Source organism: Poecilia mexicana, unplaced genomic scaffold (genome assembly GCF_051168715.1).
Source record: "Poecilia mexicana isolate PSO_F unplaced genomic scaffold, ASM5116871v1 scaffold_11, whole genome shotgun sequence".
In the NCBI taxonomy this organism is placed as follows: Eukaryota; Metazoa; Chordata; class Actinopteri; order Cyprinodontiformes; family Poeciliidae; genus Poecilia; species Poecilia mexicana.
Genome location: NW_028263380.1, coordinates 11,517,691 through 11,542,391, shown reverse-complemented (window position 1 = coordinate 11,542,391; position 24,701 = coordinate 11,517,691). Strand labels below are relative to the sequence as shown.

General features: G+C 40.1%; 1 protein-coding gene across 2 annotated transcripts; it reads left to right on the top strand.

Annotated features, from left to right (window-relative positions):
* Positions 1–864: 864 nt before the first annotated feature.
* hycc1 (hyccin PI4KA lipid kinase complex subunit 1) lies at positions 865–24,333 on the top strand. 2 transcript variants are annotated; one of them, XM_088010196.1, is made up of 12 exons: positions 865–1,054; positions 10,492–10,569; positions 12,381–12,482; positions 12,652–12,831; positions 13,568–13,648; positions 13,740–13,855; positions 16,158–16,253; positions 16,878–16,994; positions 17,702–17,789; positions 18,915–19,071; positions 19,951–20,291; positions 22,231–22,371. In XM_088010196.1, exons 2-11 carry the CDS (start codon positions 10,519–10,521, stop codon positions 20,244–20,246), a joined length of 1,284 nt encoding a protein of 427 aa, XP_087866322.1. In that variant the 5' UTR covers positions 865–1,054; positions 10,492–10,518; the 3' UTR covers positions 20,247–20,291; positions 22,231–22,371. The 2 variants fall into 2 exon arrangements, with proteins under 2 accessions (XP_087866322.1, XP_087866321.1); XM_088010195.1 differs by lacking the exon at positions 19,951–20,291 and having other exon boundaries at positions 22,231–24,333.
* The last annotated feature ends 368 nt before the right edge of the window (positions 24,334–24,701 follow it).

Here is a 24,701-nt window from a genome sequence, read left to right as displayed (position 1 = left end):
AAGCAGAAGGGGGCAGCAGAGAGTCACCTTAATGCTTGGTCTTTGTCACATTTTTAAACTTCACTGTCTAAATCTGGATTGAAAAAATGTCGATTTTCTTAAACCAGTTATTTTATAATAAATGTACTGAATATTCTGGTTCCATTTATTTTCCCCCAAAAAAGAAGTGCTACACGTGTGCTTACACAACTGATGAAATGAGAAATCTTTTCTGTAACTAAGAAAAAAATATTTTACTATTGGTTTGTGCGAAATGTGTTTTTTATGATGAGACATTCAGTGGGAGCAGATTTGCAGCTTACCCCGTATTAACTGATTAAAAATCGTAGATTTGCCATTGTTATTAACATGAAAGCATACAAACACATGGTCATCACGATGATTAATTCTTGAAAATCCATGGTGTTGTAAATTCGTGTCAAAATGCCCTTGCATTGTTTGCTACAAATACACAGAGACGCCGTTTTGCATTTAGATTTCATTAATCTAAATGTCAAATGTCAAATAATTATGGTAAATAATGACGAGGCAGAGAATGTGTTTAATTGAAAATACATAAAGCTATGCAAGTAATGTCAGTTTATTGTACAGCAGATTTTCAGATAAAGTGCCTTTACAGTTTGCTCACTAAGTATAAAGTCGCAACATATGCGACTTTATGTGTTGCATAAAATATTTTATTATCTTTGATTAATCTTGTTCATATTCTGTAGATCACTTGGCTGTCAAAGACCAAAGAATGACATCGACAACCTAGCTTGACCATGGAAATTATCACTTTGCGCCTCATAGACTAATTTGATTGAACGCCATATTTGAAGGCGTGGTTACAATTGACCTCCTGCTCTCTGATTGGCTAACACACCTGCCACTCAGCGGAGCTTGCGTCTTCGCCGTTGGTGGTAGTCTGACCGGAGAAAGTAACGAAGATGGAAGGAGCTGATGGTGTTGAATTATTAAGGAGATTTATGGACTAGCAACCGGTTAACCTTTTACTGAAATCTTTGGGCCGACGAAGGACAATAATATCGGGAACCTGACGGGTAGCATGCCAGTAAGTGTGGAGTAACTTTCTGAATTTCACTCGGTGCGGCGCCGTATCCGAGCTAGCTGAGTTGCTAATGTGGATGCAGCAGCCGGGGTGACAGCTCGAAGTCATTCAGTAAGCCGTGACAGAGAGGCGGCGGGGGATTAATTTACACTCTCTGGGAGTCACCGCCTAAGAAATACGATATAAATAACAACTATAAGCGTTGGTCTTATTTAGTACTAGTCGACAATTTTAGTTTGGGGAGAAAAAACGTAGTTTAGTACAAGCTGTATGGAGCTTAATAACGAACGAGACAGTAGTGAACTAAACCGAACAGTTAGCATTGTTAAACATTAAAAGTAATGGGTAAGCTACAGGATTCGTCTCTTTCAGTTGTAAATGTTCTGTCTCAGAAATAGAAAGTATCTATCTGTTTAAAGAGTGAGACTTTGTACTTGGCTGATTAGCTATAGCCGTGTGTATCAGGGTGTGGACCTATTAAGATTCTTCAGGTGTTTTTTCTTCTTGTTTGAAAGGGAAGCTAAAAAAAACACCTCAGCAGATTGGGATGTTGGATAATGCGTTGTTAGAATATTTTTAATAATCTGTCATGTGACGTAGCTTTTCCCTACTCTGACTGTTGGGTTTCCTGTATATGTGTATCACCTCTTATGCCTTGGTATTCATTTCCTCAGAAGGCAAAATTGGTTTCTTTTACAATTAGATCATATGATCACATTCAGGTCCTCCTACATACAGTTTGCCCAGTTATCATACATTTCAGTCAAATCAGTTTGTCATTTTCTATCTAAGGAAGGGCAGACAGCTGACTGCATTGAGTCAAAGCCTTTGCAGGAATCTGTCCTTGTGAACAAGCCAGGGGCCAAAAGTGGAGGGGAGCAACTCCTTTTTAACAAGAAGCAACCTCCATGTGAGCAAGTCTGGCTTTAAGAGCCCATCTGCTTCAAGCAATTTGGGGTTAACACACAGGAAGACATTTGATGATATCATTAGCTGTGTTAATGGCTTTGTCTGAAAGAGAGTTAACCAGAGGAGTGCCCAGATAGGAGACATAACCACAGTTGGTTTCACAGGGGGGAAAAAAGAGCCTTTAGATTTCCATCCCAATCGTTTGTAGATATACTATCCACCAATAAACTTGCTGTCAGACAGCAAAGAGCTCTGTTGGGAACATTTTAGAACAATCGGATCTCTGATATAGGTTTGGAGCTTGACTATTGAGGGGATTATACTTGATAATAAAATTTTAAGTTCAAATTTGGATTTGATAGGGACAAATGTGATATCTCCTTTGATTCTCAACAGAACTGTTGCTGCAGCGGTCAGTGGCTTGTACTGCTTTAATTTGAGTCTGACCGAATATAAATAATTATAATAGTTAAAATGCATGAACTATATTGTTAGATTCTCTGTGTAACTTTAACCAGAGATTATTGCTTTCTGTCATGTGAGCATCGTTGAGGTCAACATTTCTTTTGCCTTTAGTTAAGGAGGTGACTGCCCACTGTTGGCTTGCTGAAGGAATGTGTGCATCTGCAGTGGCATCCATGTGCCAGGCCTCTTAATGTTTTGTGACAGCGAAGCCCTAAGGTTATGGAGTCGGAAGATAGAGTGGGCTTTTCTGTCATCTAGCATCACCAATATGCACTAGAGCCAGAAGGTTAGTGCAATATTGTCTCACACTGAGCAGTTCTCCTTGTATTTGCACAATAACAGCACAGGTGGCACAGAGAGACTCATTTTCTCAGTAAAAGTTAAAATTTTGTGTGTGTGCAGGGCTGGGAGGCATGAAATATTGTTTAATATTGCCATAACAGTATTGTCAATGCTGAGCAAAGGATAGCGAAAGTTCATCCGATGTCAAGTGGCCAATTATGTTGCCAAGCAGAGTTTTAATGCTTTTAATGCTCGTCTCCAAAGACATTACATCCAAGCAGTCCCTCGCAGTTTCCACATTACATATTGTCATGACGATGTAAATTGTGCAGCCGTATTTTGAGCGCTCTGATCCAGCAGACATCTGAAGAGCATTTCAATTTAGGTCCGCGTTTTCACATTGGGTAAGTTATCAAACTGCGACGAGCCAAGCTGGGACACACGGAGGGGAAACGAGCGGAGGAACGCTTGTAGGAGCTGTTGTGCGCTGTATCCTCCAGCGCACTTGCTGCACGGAGACGGAGAATTGATGGGATGAAGACGCATCGCTGGCTTAGAGGCAAAGTAGAAGAGAGTGTGGGCTGCTATAAGAGGATTCCTCTCTGTAGGATTGCTCCTTGTCCCTCAGCGCTGAAGCAGACACAAGCCAGAGACTGTTGTCATGTTTGCTGCAGGCAGTTTTCTGTCAGGCATTATTGTTTGAAGAAGAGAATGAAAACAGAAGTATCGCCCCGGCTCTCGCCAGTTCCTCTCAGCGTAAAGCTACCTACTGTTGTGAAAGACCTTGGGGGCGGGAGGGGAGCATGGTGGGAGGCAGTGATGCAACAAGACTGTCCGCAGGCCACGATAGTCCAAATAAACAAGACTGGAGTAGACAGAAGCAAAAGAGGGATGTCAAAATAACGCTCTTTTGGGTGCTGTTAGGAGCTCCTGGCAGAGCTGGAATGGTGAGCAGGTGAGGTTGGGGCATGCATGAACAGAGTCATGTAATCACTGTCACACCCCAACTTTGTACCATTTGTAGGTTAAAACATTTCCATCGAGTTGCTGAGACGTCCGATTGGATCATATATAATTATAGTAACAGATCTCATATTGGAGCTCAATTAAAGAATGCAAGTAATGTATAATTTATTCTAAGCCGGGTTTCACATTGGAGGAGTCATTGTGATTATCTCACCCTAACCAGTCGCTCAATGCAGCTGCAAGCCTGTACCACAGGAAAAAGCAGCCTGGGCGGCTTGGTGGCTCACAAAAACCACCCAGTTCGTCATTCTTTCTGTCTGTCTTCCCTCTTTTTGAGCCTCCATTCTTAACAGTCAAGTTTCTTCCTCAAACCAAACAAAACGAAACAAAACAAAAAATAAAAAAAGAAGGAACATATGTGTGCAATAGGAAATGAGGTAATCAGTTGGGAGGCGGGGGGTGTAAATGAGAGGGAATGTCCTTCTAAATCATTCTCACTGGGACTCACTGCAGTTCACTGGCAGGTATGTTTGTTGTTACTGCAGAGGTTTTTTTTTCCCCATCTCTTCTTCTTAAGCATCTGTAATTTTCCATATGAGCTTAATACATGAGGATTGTGTGTCAGCTTGGTGGGTGTGTTTGCCAGAACGTTCAACCGCAACAACAGGGATTAGGAATGTAAACTTACAGGAGACTTGTGTCGAAAGAGGTCTTCAAGAAGGAGTTAAAAATAAGCTCATTTGGACTGGGCAGCACACAGCGTCTGCTGTGTCAGAGTTTAACTCTGTGGTGTTGGTGGAAGTTCAGAGGGAGTGAGTTGTCAACTTCAGCGAGCTTCACAGGAACAGGTTTCGTCACACACACTTCTGCAATGCATAAAACATTCTCCATCACCCCACGGCATGTGGCTGATTTCAGCAGAACTTTGCCCTGCTGGAGCAGAACTTCCTTTGTTTGAGCTGTTCTGGGTTTTAGGGAGGTGTGTGCGTCGAAAGATTCTTCTGGCTTCTTTTTTTTGTTTCTCAGAGGCTGAAAGACTGCCAGCCGGCCAGCACAGATCGAAACCTAATGAACTCTCTGATTTATTTACTCCAGTGTCTCACTCCTATTGAGTTATCCACCTCTTGAGTTGTTCCACACACCAACTTGCTCTTTTGCAGGCAACAGCAGAAAAAATTTGATTCAACAGCAGAGCTGGGAGATTGAGTTTTGTGGTAGCTTCTCCATTTTCATATTTACCACAGCTGCGTAAAAAGGGAAACCTCTTTTTTTCATCACAGTGCAAAAGAGTCAAATAATCTGTATTTTAATTAAAAGCGTTCCTAAATAGAGATGCGCCAATCAGATTTCAGTGTAGTCTGATCTGCTGATTCAAATTTTGATACATTGAAATCTATCAGAATCACTTGAAACTATATAAAAAAGTTTAGCTCTGTATATCTCCAACTTTGTTCATCTAATAGGCGTTCGTTTTATTCATCATCCTGAACTGGGTGTTCAGCTCTGGTCCTCAAAGGTCTGTGGTGTCCTGCCAGTTTTAGATCTGTCTCTGCTTCAAAACAGCCAATTCAAAAGGTCCAACGTCCCCCTCAGCATACCATAAAGTTCTGCAGAAGTCTGCTAATGAATTCTCACCCCTGCTGTTCTGCTTGCCACCTCATCTTTTCAACTGTTTCCTATTCTACTTATTCATAACTTGGACATGCTCTTGCTCCTGCATCTCAAGTCTTCTCAGCTGTGAACTGTGTGAGTGTGTTATCTGGTTGCTCTGCATGAACGCAGAATTACCTCACCACCTGTTGTCTGAGTTGTTCAGGGATGCTCTCCCAATAAATATCGACTTCTGACATAATCAGTTCAGCAGACAAAGACGAGCGATGAAGATGCCCCTATGAACATAATTGCATGCTGCGGAGTTCTCCCAGCATGAGTAGTTTTCTGTTTTCCTCCACAAGATCGTTTTGCATCAGTCTGTGTAGAGACTCCCAAGAGCTCAGACATCTTAGCGCTGTTTTTCTTTTCATTAAAATAGACTTTCATTCCTAGAGATGAATTTAATTTTTGTCTTGTCAAAATAGATCACTCTTAGGGCCAGGGGCAGGTCATTTAGTCAAGTGTGAAAGATTAAATGTACAATTAAACTTTTACTTTAGAGAGCTAACATGTATTTTATGTTTCATAATGAAGTGAATGTTTTTATATTACTTTCATTCAGGGATATTAGTAAAACCAAAAGCTGACGTTTTGACTTTTCACAGCATGAAACATTGTTGTATTCCGAATAATTCTTTTGTGTTAACAGCACATTGCCCATTAACATTATACACTGAATAGACCAAAAGAGAATGACCAATGGCCTAATAGGGTGTTGGTTCCCTTGTTGCCAAAACATCCCTGACAATTGAGGCGTAGACTCCTGGAGGTATACTGTGATGTCTGATGCCGAGCTGTAGCTGCAGATCCTGAAGGTCCTGTAAGATGTGAGGTGTGGGATCAAACCTGTTTGCTCAGCAAATACCACAGAGACTCGATTCGATTGGGGAATTTGGAGGCCAGCTCAACACCTCAAACTCAGATTTTTTTGTTGTGGTCTTTTAACTGTTCCTGAACAAGTTTGGCTTTGTGGCATGTCTTCATTATCCAGTTTGTAAGATGCCACACCCATCAAAGAATACAGTTTCACTTCAGCAATGTTCTGGTGACGTAAAAGAAAACACGATTTATCAAAACAGACTTACTTTTTCCATTGCGCCCTGATGCTCGTGTGTTTATTGCTGAAGTTCTCATCGACTGAGAAGGGTCAGTATTCCTACCCTGACTGGTGTCGATTGAGAAGACTCATGCTTAAACTACAGTGCAATGTGCATTCTGACTTCTCTATCAGAACCAGAATGGACTTCTCTACCAACTTCAGCTACTTTACTTGTTAGATGGGACCACATGGGCTAGCTTTCACTCCCCAATGAGGCATCAATGAGTTCGCTTGACAAGTAGTTGACTGGGAATGTCCCCCCAAGAGCTCCATTTTTGATGATCTGAACACTCTTTAAAATACTTATGCTTTTTATTTTTCTTGTTTGTAAAAAACAACTCTGAAGTCAAAATATATCCCAACAACTAGCAGGTACTTTTAAGAGTTTTTTTTTTTTTTTTTTTCTAATGTCCATTCTTATTGACGTTGAGTAATAAATACATCTTTTGTTTTGTTGTACCCATTATCTTATGTTGGACAATTGATTTGTCAGATTTATTTATTTATTTTTTGCTTTGTACTTCCTCTTTGTCCTTATCACTGACTTTGCATCAGTTTCTTCCTGTAGCTTCAGTGGGAAGTAAATCTCACCTATTGGCAGCACAATGGGCAGCTGCTGTATGTAGCCTTTTTCTGGGTGCAGTTGATTGAAATTACATGCCCCAGACGTCACCCCGGACAAAGTTAATGAGTTAGAAGTCACTTTGGAGGAGGAAAATTCTCCCTCTTACAAGACTGACTCATCCACAGTTTAATCACAGCCTTTATTAAAACGCATATGCTGGCCTTAGAAAATGACATTTTCTTTGTTGTCTGTGCGAAAGAATGGAACAACAAGCTGCCACAAAGGACTTAATTTCTCTAAAAGGAGGCTATTCTGATTTTTAATTCTTCCTCATTTCATGAGTCACTGGCTCCCCTCCCCCTTGTCATTCCTGTCATTGGTACAGTCCATAAATAGACACCTGGCTGCAGTGGAGGAACCCATGCGGCAGAAAAAAACGTGTAACAAGATGGATTTATAAATAAAAAAATAAAAAAATCTACATCCAGGACCAGGGAAGATGTAGAAGGTGAAATTTTGTTTTGAAGGATCCACCAAAGGACAGTAGGAGTCAAGGAAAGGTGGAGAGTTGGAGGATAACGTAATTTTTCATCGTTTCTGTTTTGTAAGCTTCTAAATCTGTACTGTTCAGTCATTTTTCTGGATTCACTTCTTCAGTATGAAAGATTATTGTTTGACAGTTTGATTATAGATGAGCTGAAATGTGAAAAATCTGTAAGAGGTTCAACTTTGTCAGTGTCTGACTATGTTCGACTACTGTGAATAAAAGAGAGGGAGTTAAAGACCTGTCCCCAACAATTATCCCATCTCTTGTCTCAGTCTAAGAGCGTTTCCTTTTCTCCACGTTTTTACATCGAAGGACTTTTTCCTCCCACTTGCTTTCTCTGTGACTGCATCACCAGACACACCAAACATGGACTTGGTTGTTGCATTCAGCTGCTAATGTAGCCTTGTGCTTGTTATTGCGTAGCTCAGACAAGACACAGGCACAATGCAGCCTTGAATGAAAACAGATAATTCATCCAAGGCACTGAGTTGTCCCTGTACTTAAAATAAATTTCCTTGTCTTCGGCTCACACTTTAAAAAATATATTGGACACCTTTTTTATGTTTTGTTATGCCATCAGCATTTGGATTTAACCAATACTTTTCATCTGAATACGACTATTTTCTGTTTAAATTTAACACCATGCAACAGATGCAACCTATCTTCACATTGACGTCCATGAATTTCTCTTATTCAAATCACTTTGAGTAAAAGCACTTTGAATTGACTTGTTGCTGAAAATGTGCTATGTAAATAAAATTACCTTAACTTACATAAAAATACTACAATTTTGTGGTATGTTATTTGCACAAAAATTTGAATATTAATTAAACAGTATGCGTGACCCACTTATCTCAAAACGTTGAAATATTTTTTTACTCAAAAAACTCAAAATATTTGCTATCCGATAATTCCTCACATTTAAAGTGCTATAAATGAGACATCAGAAAAAGTTAACAAGCCACCAGAGGTTTTTTTTTTGTTTTGTTTTTGTAACAGAATCTCTCCAGTCCACCCTACCTGACCTCTTTTGGCAGTAATGGGCACTCCTCCACATTCCTCTCATGTACAAGAAAGATAACTGGCTTTTTTAAAAAGTCATAGCCTGGAATCTAGGAGATTGCTGACAATTACTAGCATTAAACGTAATGCTTTCATAGTACAGTTGGCATGCAAAGAGGCTGGTTCAGCATGTAGGTTTAGAAACGAACCACATGGTAGCAACATGAGCAGATAGCCTGGCTAATTAACTAACGCAGACTCTCTCTGCTACTCTAGAATGACTAGAGTGTTGACGTCCTGTGCAGTAGTTATCTTCAGTTAGAAACTTGGACTAAAATGCTAATCTTTTAAAACAGTGGCAGTGTCTTTGATTCTTATCTAATTTAATTTAAAGTCCCTTAAATTAAGCTAAACTGGCAAACCAAAGGGGCAGCTTTGATTTTAAACAAACTGACAAACGCACTCCCCTATAATCTTTTTCTCTCATTTACGTCTGTGTGTTGTAAATGTGATGTTATAATTGTAATATTAGTGTGTTGTCTAAGCGGCATTAGGAATTGATTTTCTGTTTTGACTGAAAGGAATAGATCACGTCATGGGTTTTGGGTTTACATCTTCTGAAACTGTGAATTTGTGGTAGTTTCAGGTAAGAAGACTCTTCTACCAGCCCACACTGGTATGTTTGTAGAATTTCGGTATGCTTTGGTTTGTAGTATTTTCAATTGCTTATTATGTAAATTCTGTACATATCTGTTAATTACTCTGTAAAACAGCACTATCTTTTTAAAAGTGATGGGTGGATTTGCTTTATATTTTTACGCTTCGCTGTTGCAACTGTTTTATGTTTTTCTTTATTTTATAGCCTAAAATAAAATGACAGATATTCCATATTCCTGTGGAAACTTATCAGAAATAATCAATTGCACCACAAAAAGTGAAGCTGCAGACTTTTGTTTTGTTCGTCTGTAAACAACGTCTACAGATTACTTCATTTGGAAATCTGCCAGTGCACTGAGTTGATTAATAAATTATTTTTTAGCCAGAGGAACACCTCATGCATTATGAATGCCCTCTATCGATCTTAATTCTGTTCCATCATTGAGCTTTAAGCAACCAAACTGAACAGCTGTTAACCTGTAAAGAAGTTCTGCTGTGTCATCATCTTCTTAGTTTCTTTTTTTCTTCTTCTTCCAGTGCTGGCTGTGACAAGTTTGACTGAAACACTACAAAGCTTCATTACTCATTTTGAAAATTACATTTAGGGTGGGGAAACTCACTTATGTAGAGAGTCGTGCAGAGAAAGAGTGCCTAATGGTGTTTCTTTTAAAACTAAGCCTGATGGCACACACCATAAATGCACTGGGGGTGGGGGGGGGGGGTGTTTTGCGCAGAAACTCTTAAGTGCCTTTTTCAATGTAACAGAAAATAATGATGAGGCTTTAAGTAGAGATGAAGAGTGAGATTTGTTCCAGATAAAAATACATAAATTGACATAGCATCCACTTTTTCTCTCTTCATAGACATCCAATCTGTACAGCTTGTTCAGCAAGATCTCTTTTTTTTTTTTTTTTTAATATATATATTTCTCTCAGCGGTGGTGTCAGCCATGGTTTTTTTTCTGTGTGGGTGATGTTAGATTTACAAGCCTAAGTTGAGATGGTGCTTGATGCAGAGGTGTTAGTCTGGAGAGGGATGAGAGGCAGGCAAGAGAAAAAAGCAAAAGGATGGAGAGACTTGTACTTCTTTTAAGTGCTGCAGCCCCGGAGCATGTACATTCACTGTTTTGCTATTTTTATTTGAGTATTTTTATCAGGAGGATGTTGAATAATAGAAGGTTCCTCCATGTATGTGTGTGTGTGTGTGTGTGTGTGTGTGCGTGTCGATCAATACGAACCACATCTACGTATAAATAGTTTGTGTGTTTAATCTGTATTTTTGTCTTTCTTGGGTAGAAGCGACTCCACTGCAAATGAGGGAACATGTTGGCAATGGACCAAGGAGTGGTGGAGGAATGGCTGTCCGAATTTAAGGTAGGACTTTATTCTGAGTACGAAGTCTGAAACGTCCTTCACCCATCATCTGTATGCGAGACGTTTCTGCTGCTCCTTCTTACTGGCAGAACGTATTTCACTCACAGAAACGAACGCGCTGCGTGAAGTGCTTTGTGCCTAGAGAATTGCAGCGCTCCCACTCAAAACACGAGGACTCACCTGGTACACGGAGCAAAAGATGAATCTTAGCGTAAATATATAAAGATAAATCTATTATCCTCCAAAAGCAAGTAACTAGTGTTATTGATGAGCTACATCTAAGGCGAAATATGTTAGAGCAAGTTGTAAAAAGGTGTCAAAATGCCACTTATTGGCCATCAGCTCTAATGTCTCGTTGCCCATGATGTAACTTTTTACACTCATTAAGACCCAACAGTTCATGAGAACAAAAGGAAACTCTGTTAATTTAATTAGCATAAATACTATTAAAAAAATGTAATTGAGTTTAATTCAAAGGGTTGTGATGATGGCACAAAAAATAACTTTTTTTTTTTTTCTCTCGCATCACTCTCAAATTACTGGTTGTTATGTATATAGCATCCAGCAATTGTTACAGAGGCTTTGTCGCATTAACATCTGTAAAAAATTTTTTTTTTACCATTTTATTTATTATATGTGGTACCAAAATAAAATAAAACTTGGCCTTGTTTGTCAGAGAAACCACCATGTAAAAACCAACTTCTTGCAGACATTGTTGACCTATTAGGAACTTATGCTTGTCATTTCTGTCCTCTTTACCCACATCTGGTTCACCAATCAAGCATCTGGGATCTTATGTTGCTTTGAATGGTCGCACACATTTAGATTTTTTTTTCTTTTTTCTTTTTTTACTTTCTGAACACAGTTAAAGTGGTGCACACCAAACAGGAAGAGCAGCAGGGTAGAGTCGGAAACCATGTTTGTTTAGAAACCTAACCACTGACGGTGCTTTTAATGCAAGATGTTGCTTAAAGTTGAATAATTTATGAGCAGGGCTGCAGTTAATTATACTCTATTAAATAGTAAAATCATTGTTTGTTAGAGTGATGTCACAAAAAAAACTATAAGGGATGCAATATTTCTTAACTGTTCCAAATGTGAGAACTTGTATACAAATATTTATTTGCTCTAATGGAATCTAATTGCCGTAGACTTTTGCAGGTTTTTGTTGTTTTTTCAGGAACTGTCTTGTCACTGGACATTTTGCACCAACTCTGTGTCAGTTGTTACTTGCTGCGAGTCTACACATAATCTGTGGTGAGGAAATGTGGTTTTGTGGCAACAAGTAATAGCATCTACAGGCAGAAGGCGACTAAGAGTCACATTCTGTCGATAGTTATAGGATGAGAATCAAAATCAATTGAAGTAGGGTATAATTTAAAGTTTTTAGGAAAGAATAAAATACTGTATGAAATTTGAAAAAAAAAAAAAAATTCTACACAAGTAATGAAAATAGTGAACTACCGATAGAAAATGGTTTATCAAATGGGATTAAAGGTACATTTAAAAAAAATAATCCTTAAGCAGATATTTAGTATGCTGTTCATAAAGCCCACATTTTTGTGCTAACCCATTTTTCCTCCCTTTTGATCCAATGTATTATTCTCATCTTAAATGTTTTTTTTTTTTTTTAAATGGATGTTAACAGGAAATCATAGTTAATACAAATAAAGGCCTCAGAGTGTCAGCCTGTGTGTAATTAAGCTACATAAAGTGTTTCAAGAGACTGAGTTACTGAAATGCTTAAACTTTCCACTATTCTAATTTATTAAAACAGTGTTGCAAACTTCTCTGTGTTTGCATCATTTCAGACCCTCCCAGACAGTGCCATCGCCACCTATGCCGCTTCACTTAAAGAGAAAGGCTCTCTGATACCGGCACTCTACAAGGTCATACGAGAAAACTACAGCGACGTACGTACACACAGATTTAATCTGTTTGGAATAAAAAGTTTTAATTTGGCAACATACAAGTTTTATTTCTAGACTTGAATCACAAAAACATGCATTACCGTTGTGTATTTTTACCATTTCCACAACTTTTAGTCTTTTTTTTTTTTTTTTTTTTTTCTCCCTTTTTCAGCTGCTGGAGCCAGTTTGTCACCAGTTGTTTGAGTTTTACCGGAGCGGCGTGCCACAGCTGCAGCGTTTCACACTGCAGTTCCTGCCAGAGCTCCTGTGGAGCCTCCTGTCTGTCAGCGCTGCCAGAGACCCCCACACGTCGGGCTGCATCGAGGCACTGCTGCTGGGCATTTACAACCTGGTAGGAGAAAGAATGAGCCCCAGAGAGGACCTGGTCTTGATTAATGTTGATTAAGTATTTCCATTGTGGTGAGAGCAAACAAACCATGTCTTTTGATTTCCCAAATCTTTATTGCGGTTCAGGTTAAATATATGCTGAAATACTCAGGTTATTGTAGAATCATAAGTTTTAAAAGTTACGTTTTTTTTCTTGTATTACTAGAAAGTTGAGCATTGGGGGTGACAGGAAGTTAGGGTGAGAAATAGAGGAACTGAAACACAGTCAGTTTGCAACTTATAAACGCCCTTAATCATTTCACAGATATTGCAGCACTTTTATTATTAAAATTATTCCACTTTGGCTCTAAGTGCTCTATCAGCAAAGTGCAGCATCTCCTCATTTCCTCTCTGAATACCAGAATAGGTCAGCTGTCACTCAGTCAGCACGTTGACTGGCTTCTAATAATCTGTTTGACATTCAGAGGCACACAGGGGACATTAAAGCCCTGGGGTTTTTGATTGTGTGTGTGTGTGTGTGTGTGTGTGTGTGTGTTCACACAAATAAGTATTCACACTCCCCACAGAGCTTGTGGGGAAATAAGACCCTGTGGTCTACGTGCAAACGCCCACACATAGCAAATGGGTGGGCCTTAAGTGATCAAAAGCTTCACTACAGTGAAAATCGTGGGTTTTTTTTGTTTTGTTTTTTTTTTTACCCACAGAACTATTTATCCCTTTTCCTCTTTCTTTCTTCACAGGAAATAGTTGACAAAGATGGACAAAGTAAAATATTGTCTTTCACCGTCCCTTCCCTCTCCAAACCCTCAGTATATCATGAGGTGCGTTCCACACTCAAACTTGCAACAACAAAAGAAATCCTCAATTTATTTACATTTTCTCGCATTTTAAACTTCTTCATTTTGCTTCTAGCCATCAGCCATCGGCTCCATAGCTCTCACAGAAGGAGCTTTAGCCAATCACGGGCTGAGCAGGGTTGTGTATAGTGGGCCACACCTCCAGAGAGAGACTTTTACAGCACAAAACAGGTAGGAGGAATGTTTTAGTTACAGTTTTACTTCCCTGGTGGGCAGATTATTGAGAAGCGCTGAACAGCGGTAATTTTAAATGTAACTTTCCTGGTGGGACGACGACGGTAACAAACTGTAGCTAACGTCAACGCGTAACTGAAATACTAGCACCCACAAAGGATGCTCAGGGTCTGAATAAAAACAGTTCAGTGTCATTGTAAGTTATGAATTTCAACTTGAATATTAGACTCCCTCAAGTGTATTGTTGAAGACTCATCGTGGTGTGGTGGGGGCTCGTTGAGCTGCTGCCATAACAGATTATTTTATTCATGATGCACTTGACTCATTGATTGCCTTTGGCAATTGTCTTTGCTTCATTTTATCTGAAGTTGTTATGTTGCCTTAAGGATTTCCTAAATTAATGCAACTTTAAATAATCTAAATCGCTCATGTTTGCCTTCCCAGCTTCTTTCTGTCTTTTTTTCCCCCCTCTTTAGTTGGACTGTTTAATCTCATGCTTTTAATTAAATGCAACAAAACTTGTCCTTGCAGTGCCTTGCAAAATTGTCCATCGCAGATGAAAATTTAACAAAAAAAATGCTCCACTGTGATGAGATTCTGCAGTGGTCCATAGAGCTAACCTTTTCTGTTTTTTGACATTGTCACTTTGTTATGGTGGTGTGGAGGATGTGGATCACAGTTTACTTGAAATCTGCTGTAGGTTGCATCTTTCTATTAAAGTGGAGCTCCATAAAGCACATTCTCAGTGACTCTGAATGGTCGCAGATCCTCAGTGGTAAAAGTTTCTCTGATCTTTGCAATTAGCTTCGACTACACTGAGTTATGGGTGAGCTTTCACATTGCCGTCTCTGTGCTCTTACTGTTTAAGGCGACAAGTAGCAAAAGCCATATAATATGGCTTTTTTTGTGTGTGTTTTGTTTCAAAATATTCCCTTTTAGTTTTCACCTGTGCTGAATTTGGTGCACGTGACCTTATTTGTTTACTATCAATGCACTTTGAAGTTCCACCTTTTGCATTACCCAAAATTAGGTCACAAATTAAACATTAAGATAACTGAGTGTTGACGCTCGACAGTCGAGTTTTCAATTGCTGCATCTCAATGCATTGCAATACAGACTTTATATTTTTTTGCTGACCCTCCTACAGACTCCATAGCAACTCTGCAAGAGCTGCAGAGATCTACTGACAGGATAGTTATTAGTCCTGCACCCTAAATTTGACATGGTGTAATAGAGGCAAGATGAAACTCTAATGAAAGCGCATGATTAGAAGTTCTGAGTGCAGTTGGACAAAAGCTCTGTAAGGCACCACAGAAAACCTGTGGAGAACACTGTGGGAAGAAAAGAAAAAGAATTTATCTGAGCACTGTGAAAGGTGAAAAGCGCTCACTCCGGTTTATTATGAATCCTCCACAAGATGAGAGAGAACAACTCTAACACGGGTGTCCAGGTCAAAGCAAAAGAGCTCCGTCGGTGTCATCTTTGACTTGCAGAGTTCAAAATGTCTTTTTATACCTAAGGACAGAATAAGTCTAAAAATATTTACAAGACAGACTTTAAAGAGAACTACTCCCTGTTTTTATGTTCCTATGCAGCTACAAAGCAACACCTTCTCAGTGTGATGACTCAGACAAGCTTATTCTGCTAAAGTTCCTGAGCATTTTAGAAAAAAGTGTTATTTCATAGCGTTGTAAGACATAACCTAACAATAAGTTTACACAGTCACGAGACATTAGCATTTAAAAAAAAAAACTTTCCGTCACAAGCTGCTCTGGTCAGATGAGACCATAGTGAAACATTTTGGTCGACATAAAAAAATGCTGTGTGGCAGAAACTTAACTCTACCTCATCTAATTCAGCATCTTTGGGAATACCAGAAAAGAGCTGATCACAGCTGATTAGTGTCTTTTTTTTTTTTTTTTTTTTTTTTCTCCTTTTTTTTGGAAAAACAGAGTCTTGGTAGAGGAATTATTCAAAAGACTTGCAGCTGTAATTGCAGGACAAAGTGTTTTGAAAAAGTGTTACTCAGGAGAGCTGCATATATTTTCATCTATAGAAACTATGTTCCCTCTTCCCCTCACTGCTGAAAGTACACACTATGTTCTGTTACATTTAATCCTAATGGAGTCCATTAAAAGGCTTAAGGGACACGATCAGTTTTGCAAGGCCCTTTGTGTTGTTTTGTTAATTAGCAAACAGGTGGAAGTACAGTTGAGTCTGCAGTAATGTTTAATATTTTGGTGAGTCACCTCACGACGCACTTTGACTGCAATGTTCTGTTTTGTTTTCTGATAATGAGATTTGAGGTGCTGACCTTCCTGCTGCTGTGCTACAACGCGGCTCTCAGCTACATGACCCCCGCCTCCCTGCAGTCCCTCTGTCAGCTCAGCTCCAGGTAAGAGAAACAGACACTCCAAAGCTCTTAATGTAATGTAGTGTTTGCTTGCTTCTCTTAGGAAATGTTGCAAACACAGGCCATTTATAATCTTAGATTCATCATCGTTAATGTCAACACGTCCGCGCTAGTTTGCAAGCAGCCGCTGATCTGATCCTCCTATGGCCTTTGCTGCCAGCGAGATCCAAGATACCACTATCTGGCTTCGAGCTGCTATGAGCACTCATCCAGGCACAGTCATTTTTTTTTTTTTTTTTTAGTAAGCTGCCAGCTGCAGCTGAGCACCAGTCTGACGAGGAGTCATCAGCTTGGATTTCCCCTTTGCTATTTGATAGTTGTGTACAAGAAGTTTAAGCCTACCTAAGTTTTGGTTCTGGCTTGTGTAAAACCCCATATGCAACCAATGAATTATTTATTGTAAAATTTTAATAAGTTGTTCATTCTTGCTGCCGTGTTTGTGACCGTTTATGTTCAGCTGACATTTAGTTTCATATTAGCTCACGGTGGGGGAAGTAAGCTGTCATAAAGTACCTGTAATCAAGTGTCCCCTGTGGAGTCATTGTTTGGCTTCCCATGTTGCAAGCTGCTCCATTGTGTTTAATAATAATTGCTTTTCCGCTCCAGGGTGAGTATATGTGGCTACCCTCGGCAACAGATGAGACGCTATAAAGGCATCAGCACACGACTCACGGTCACGTCAGAGTTTTTGGTTCAGCTCATAACAGGGATCCACTATGCCTTGTGAGTATTTGACGCATATAATTTAACCGCAACTATGCAGTGAGATTTGAGGGTTTCAGTTCCTAGTTTTTCCACAGTGTGCTCAATATTGAATGAAGGCGATATTGGTACTTAATGATTTATTTGTGCATTTTGCAAACACGAAGCAAGACTGTAAATCTATTAAAGTAGCTTTACTTGGAGCAACTTTTTTTTCTCCCATTTTTAATCCATTCTGTTAGAACTAATTTAAACAGACATGTTAGTTGGATATCCATGGTACTGCTAAAACAACAAAGTGTGGCTTCTTTAGAGCAAAAATAATGTAATAATTTCAGACTTTTGCACAAGACTACACTGTAACATGTCCCCACTGTCATTTGTGATTAATCTATTTTTTTTCCCCTTTTGAACAAAATATGTCCTAAAATCAAACATCTACGTGAGAATCAATGTCTTCTGCATTACATTGTATTGCTTTAAAATTCAGAATGTTAGTGGTGTAATTCAGTTCATCTCCAGTTAAGGTTTTACACTTCCTAGCTGCTCTTGGTTCGCTGAAGTGTTTAATATAAGTTTCTGTAAATGTACTTTAGCACAGTTCTTGTTCTGCTTTCTGTTCAAGAGCAAAATGTATAAAATGTTAGGAAAAATGACCTGTATTGTATTTTCTGATCTATCGAGACTCTTGTTTGTTTGTGAAATCGCTTGTTTCTCCTGTTGAACAGGTCCAACGGTGAAGCGGAGCTGGGATCCAAAGCGCTGGATGACGTCCTGTATCGAGCCCAGCTGGAGTTATTTCCTGAGGCTCTCTTGGTGGGTGCATCGCTTTTTTCATTTCCCCTTCCTCTGCGCTTGTCCTCAGAAATTGGTGAGCGCGTGAGAAAAAACCCTGATTAAGACGCACGTGCTGGCCTCAGTCTTGCTTTGTGTCCAGTATTGTGTGCTGCTTCCTGTTGGGTCTCTGTGTGTCTGCAACTGTGAGCACAGTGTAATCCCACTAGATTATTTACATGCTTTCCCTTCTGCTCAGTTAAGCTGTAATCCTTGAGGCCCAGAGAGTAGAGGATTGAATCTAGTAAGCTCACAATATTACTACACGAGTCAAGGTGCACGACTCTGGCGCAATCAAAACACAACATCTCGATGCACATTTACAGAAAGAGTGTTTTACATGAAAAGAAAAGTCTGAGACTTTGAGTACAGTCTTTGGACATTTATCACAAATGCGCGCACACACACACACACGCTTGTTGTATTTGGAACATACACAGTGGCCCCCAAGCTCAGCATAAAACTGTGACGTGTTCTTCACGGGACCAATTTGCCGCAGCGCTGCACACAAAAGACATGTTGTTCCAATCCTAATGCTTTCTACCCCATGATGCGCTCTCAGTTGTTACATGATCACTTTGCGATTGCCACATAAGAATTTATAAGTGTGAGCAGATTTTTGTTATGTAAGGAGTTGTGACACCCAAAATCCTTTTTTTTTTTTTTTTTTTGTGCATCTGATATTCCTGGTAGCAACTCTGGTATTCTGCTTTGTCCTTTAATTGTTTTACTTCAGTAGGTTGCGTAGTCTTGACTCGATTAAATGAAAAAGAACTCCTCTGTTGTTGTCTACCTCATTTACTGAAAGCATATTTAAAATTCACTGATATCTGTTGTTTAAATTAGAACAATTGTGCGTGTAATGAGTGTGAATATTTGTCTAAGGCGATGCTTTGTTTTACTTGAGCAGTCATTGATTTGGGGATTACAGCAGCTGATCAATAGAGCAACACAAGGACAAAAGAAGCGTTAATAATTCCTAGAATACAAACAGAAGGACTCTTTGTAAACTGTCCAAAGCTGATTTCAAACTGTCATCATCAGAAATTTAGTATGAACATGTCCTCTTTTTTTTTTTTTTTTTTTTTTTTTTTTTTTTATCTGTAGGTGGGTAATGCCATCAAGTCTTCACTACACAGCGCAGCACTGAAAAGCAAGGAGGGCGGTCGAAGTATCCAAGTGGAGATTACGCCCACCGCCTCCAGGATCTCCCGCAATGCTGTCACCTCCCTCTCTATAAGAGGACACCGCTGGAAGAGAAACGGTGAGATGCACACACGCACACAGGAAAAAGAAGGAAAACTGAGGTGAAGGAGCGAAAAGTTCTCGTCTAGACTTTTTTTTTCCCCTTTTTTCTCAGCATTTTGTAAGAAACATATCGTTTTGGATCGTTCCACACCAAAGGAGAGGGCAAAATGTCATTATTCAACCACCCATTTCATTTACGCTCACTATTATAAACAATATAATGGTGACCAACCTTTAAACTATAGATCATCTATCAGTTTGATAGGATCTGCTCCATTTTTAATTTTTTTTTTTAAATATATCTTCTAACTTAAAAACATGCATGGTCATGTTAGCAGTGTGAAGCAAGTCACGTGTTTGTCCTGTATGTTGGAAGTTTCCGCTCTCTTGGGGGCAAAATGTGTTTTTAGTTTTAGGAGAGATTTCCTCTCCTTTCCCAGAACAAACATCCATCAGGTAAATTACAGCCTTCTGCTGTTTTAATGAGAGGGTTTTATCTTGTGCCGTCTGCGCTTCTGACAGGAACATGCAAGCAGCTTATGTATGTTCAGATGACGGAGGAAAGGATGATTGAATGTTTGGGAAACACTGCAAATCCATTCAGTTAGTGTGGTCCTCTTCATCTCCACACAGCATGTACTTTATGTTATGTTTTGATCAGTAACGTTTTGTTATTTTATTTATGTCTGTTAAATTTATTACCTTTTTGTTTGTTTTGTGTTTCTGTGGTTGTGTGTGTCTGTGCACATGACTGTCTTTTTTTTGTTTTGTTTGTTTTTTATCTATGTGCATGAAATGCATCTTTCCATCTGTGTTTGCATGTGTGTGTGTTTGTGTGTGTGTGGTTTGTTTATGTACTGTCCCGCCCCATCCCCTCCATGCTCCCCGCCACCAGAGACCCAGGAGGTGAGTGTAGACGGTGACCCAACACTGGGGGGCGTGGCCGTCCCCGAGATCAGTGTGACTGGCGTGAGCGGCGAGCGAATGGCCAATGGAGACTCCCTGCGGCCGCGCTCCGACGGACGCAACCACCTCGACGACTCGTTGGGGGCCTCTTCCGAGGTCAGCACGGACTCCCGAGGTCACGACTCCGGAAGTCGGAGTCAGGAGGTCAGGAGGCAGAAGTCTGTGAGGCGAATGGTGGAGAATGAGGGTTCTGGGTTGGCCTCCGCAGGGAGGAGCCAGTACTGAGACCCAGCCTTCCCTCTCCCTAGCCCCACTCCAGGGGTAACCTAGGTAACCATGTGTGGGGGAGTGGTCTGAAAACGCTGCATGATGACTTTCCCCTTTACCTTTTGCGCTGGGCTCCACCACCCTCTCTTCACCTAAATACACTCATTTCTCTCACCTGTCAATCGGTATCAATCGTCATTTCATTTATTCACGCTCTCCCGTGTGGGTTTAGCTTCATTATTAAGACCAGCCTCCATGACTTAAGTCCAGTCAGTTATTTATAACCTCTCTGAATAATTTGAATAACCACCTAAATATGTCTTTTGGTGTCTTTTCAGATCATACTTTTTTTTTAAAAATACATAAAATAAAGGTGATTTTTATTGGAGGAGATTGACAACGCCTTGTAAAAGTATTTATACAATTAAACCTGTTTATGTCACAACCACAAACTATTAACTTTGTGTTGAATTTTATTCAACACAAAGTGGCATGTAATTGAAAAGTTGAAACATATAGTGTTCAACTTTTTTTCTTTTAGGTTTTTTTTGTTGTTGTTTTTTTACTAATAAAATCACAAAGTGTAGCATGTAATTGTGTTTAGCCTCGTGAATTGTCCAGAAGTGCTTTGGACGCATCAGAATTTTTGTTTGGGAAGACTAGTGAAGGCCAAAAAACGCACTAGACAAGTCGGGACTACATTTCCCAGGTTTTGTGCATTTCACAAAGAACTGTTTAATCCATCACCTGCAGATAAAAACAGTTTGGTATTAATGGAAACTGATGGGTTTGGCAAGTAATAAGCAGAAAAACAGACAGTTGAAGTAACATCCTCATTGTGAACAGAGTAGTGGCAGCATTGTGATTTGGGGATGTCTTTTTTTTTTTTTTTTTTTTAGCAGAGAGAGAGAAACTGAATAGATTTCATGCATGGCTACGTCTTCCTCTTCCCAGTTGTACTCTGCTTTGTGTTTATCTCAGAAAATACATTATCTGGTTGTTGCACTACACAATGCCAAAACATTCAAGGACTATGAATACTTTTACAAGGCACTGTAAGGTAGGCTTATCAATTAGTCTGTTTTTTGTTCAATATATCAGAAAAATGAGACTAATCCCAATGACCTTGAAGCAGTGAGCTTAGAGGATCTCTAGAAGGCTGCAGAAAAGTTTTTGTCGTCTTTACCAGGAAAAAAGGCAAAGGTACTCGGAAGGTCAAAACACCTCAACACATTAATCCTGGGTTGCAACTGGAAGCAGATTGTTTGCTTCTGACCTGTAGTTAGGAGCCAAGGAAGGATATGCAGGTCTTGAACTTAAATTTAATTAAAGACAAATATCTCCTGACCTGCTCTGAGCGGGCTGAATCTGGAGGACTTCAGCAGGACCTTCCTATCTGTCTGTTTTATCTGCTCTGTACTCGTGTTGTTGTCACGATAGCGACAGCTCTGATCTGTAGTTGTGAACATGCTGCCCTTCATGCGGGTCTGGTTTCATGTTTTACAGAAAGCAGAAAATAGTGAGTTTTTAATCAGAAGAAGGGAAGAAGTCTTTTTTTTTTAATTGTCCTTTTTATTTGCTTTCATCAACTTTCCCTTTGTAATTTTTTTCCAAGGCTTGTGCTTTTAAACACTATTCCTGCTTTCCTTTGGGACAAAACATGCACTCCTTTAAAACTAGATTACTAGCTGTTGTCTCACACCTCTGCTCCTCATTCTAATGTGTGCTGGACTTTTAACTAATAATCTTTTGCTTGGTGGCAAGACGTTCTTTTTAAGATGACATTGCAGTGTAAAGGCGCCACCTGCTGGTTGGTAGTAAACCTCATCTGACGTCCAGCCAATTTAGTCTTTTAAAAACAATTATTCTGTTTATTTCAAATCCATGTAGTCATCATTGGATTAAATAAGATGGACAGCAGATGAGGTTGATAATCCTGCACCTCTTTGGTAACATGAGTGCCTGTTTGTTTTTGTTTTCTTTTCCTCCGTCTGCCTCACAGACGCAGTGGATCTGGGTTCCCCGGACGAGTTGATGGACATAGCCGAGCTGGACGAAGGGGTCTGGCCGGTAGCGGCGGTGGTTCCCGACATGAACCCTCCCGCCATCACTATCAGCAGCAGCACCACCACACTGAACCTGGGAGCTAAAGCGCTGAAGAAGGTTCGGCTCAACGGGCGCAGCAGCAAGGACAAGGACAAGGAGTGCAACGCCCTGACAACGGGGCGGGCCGCCAGCGAGAACGCGGACCTGTCCAACAAGCGGCTGACGCTCACTTCCAGCCAGTCGGTGCCCAGGGCGGGCGCCCTCACCAGCCTGACTCGCACTGCCAGCGCCGTCTTCTCTCGTTCCTTCGAGCTCGTTGCCAGCAGCAGCCCCACTCCCAACCACCCGGCCTCCGAGGTGGGCTGCTTCTCCTGCAGTCTGCAGGAGGACAAGATGGGGTACCTGAGCCCTAAGCCGAACCACACCCCGCGCTCCACAAGCATTAGCGTTCACTTCAGCCCCGACCTTTGAGCCCTTTAAGACTCTTTTACTCAAACGAACCCTCATCTCTGATCCTGTGATCTTGTGACCCTGTACCTGTGATCTGGAACTCCAAGCCATGCCAACTGCATTCGACCACAAAAGTGTGAAGAAAAACTCCCCCAACCTCCCCGCGTGTTTTTCTCCATCACTTCGTTTTAGGCGTTTCCGACTCTGCGTGCCGTAAACCGGCTTGTCGTCTCGCTTCAGTCCGACATCCAGAGCAGCTCGGCGAATGATGGAGGGAGGGCATCGGGTGTACCACTTTCAGGTTTCTTGTCTTTGTTGTTATTTTTGAGTTGAAGTCAAGGCAGGTCATAAGTCTGCCCTCATAAATAAATGCACTTAAAATGATCACTAAAAAAAAAACCTGTTTAAAAAGTTATTAAACCTGCATTTGTTGCCCAGTTTTCCACCCATGCTCTTTGTGTCTGTGGGCAGGTGTACTATATGTGCGAGCATGCGTGTGTGTATGTCTTTTTTTTTTGTTTTTTGTTTGTTTTTTAGAAAACGGCTGCTGATTGGTACAGTGAGTAAAGTGTGATTCTTAGTCCAAATATGTGTTTCTACTACTTTTATATTACTAGTAATTCCCTTCCCATAGCAATACAGAACACTTCTATTCAGTATTTTTTTAATGTTTTGGGGCTGATCACTCCGACCTCATTGGACAGCAGTTTTAAACGCGCTGCTTCTCGATTCTTCCTGAACCGCATTGAAAAGCAAGCCACTGAATAATCAACCGGTATGAATAGAATCAGCTCTTCTGTTTACAATCACACAGTATTCTCACCGTGACGGAGAAGCAATACTTTCCTTCCTCATTGCTCCTTTTAGGGCACCTTCTTTACATGCCGCGTCATAAATGGCAACACTTTGGATCCCGACTTCTTAAAAATGACGAAGATGATTTGCATCTTTGAGGACGATGAATATGAATGATTGAGAACTGAATTTTGCACAAAGAAGAGCTAATCGGTTGTAATGAACTTTGGTATTTTTCATACGAACAAGAGTTTTTGACTCTGAAATTGTATTTTTTCCCCAAGGGGACTTGCTTTTTTTTTTCACTCCTTTCAGACTCCTTCCCAACTTTTGTGTGATGCAACAACCCCATACAGCAGCAGGTTGATTAGATTCAACAAAGTTATTTCTAATTATCCCTAAACTGTAAGTGTTCAAGCAATATGGGGGCACATGTTCTAACCCAGCCATGTCAGATGTTTGTAGTACTAAGGTGACGTAATTCCTGCCTCTCCTCTTGTTCGTTACTTCATCCACATGTCAAAAGACATGTTAATACCAAGAAGTGAATAAAACTCCAACCATCTGCTACAATTGATGTTCTAAATCAAGCCGTCATGCTGCTCCACCCTCGGTCTGTTTACTATAGCTGTTGAGTGTCTATAGCTTGGTGGGACGATACCAATCATATTTCTTTGTATGTGGGTTTACAGTAAAATGGTTAAGCTATCCTTGTACATCATACTGTTATACTAAAGTTGGTTATATTTGCCTTTCTATGTCTGAAAATAACTCATTGCTACAAGTTCTGGAAATAAAGTGTTTCTATATTTCACTGGTGCGCTCTGAGATGTTTCTCTTCTTCCACTAGGGGGCATTCGTATTATTCAGACCAGATTTGTCAAAGCTGCATTATAATAACTCAGCGGAAATCTGGTTTATTAATGCAGCCTTCAAATCTGGAAGAAATTATTTCATTTTTAAGTGTAGACACTCTCAATTTGGAGTGAGATTTATCTGGACTGTGTGAGGCAATAGAAATGAAGTCTTGAGTCTCTCTCTCCAGAGTAGTGAGAGTTGGCATCACTAGATCACAAAACCACCTGCTGAGTGCCAGGAGTCCTTTCTGCCCTTCTGAACCCTTTTGATAAAATCTGAAAACTTCTGTAAGAGACTTAATGGATCCTGCAAAGCCATGTAAAA

Bases quoted from the DNA above. Each gene is read 5' to 3' on its own strand.
- hycc1 (XM_088010195.1), top strand. From the start codon at position 10,519: ATGTTGGCAATGGACCAAGGAGTGGTGGAGGAATGGCTGTCCGAATTT. The intron at 13,856-16,157 runs GTAGGAGGAATG...TCTGATAATGAG, and splicing joins ACTTTTACAGCACAAAACAG to ATTTGAGGTGCTGACCTTCC. The intron at 16,254-16,877 runs GTAAGAGAAACA...TTTCCGCTCCAG, and splicing joins CTCTGTCAGCTCAGCTCCAG to GGTGAGTATATGTGGCTACC.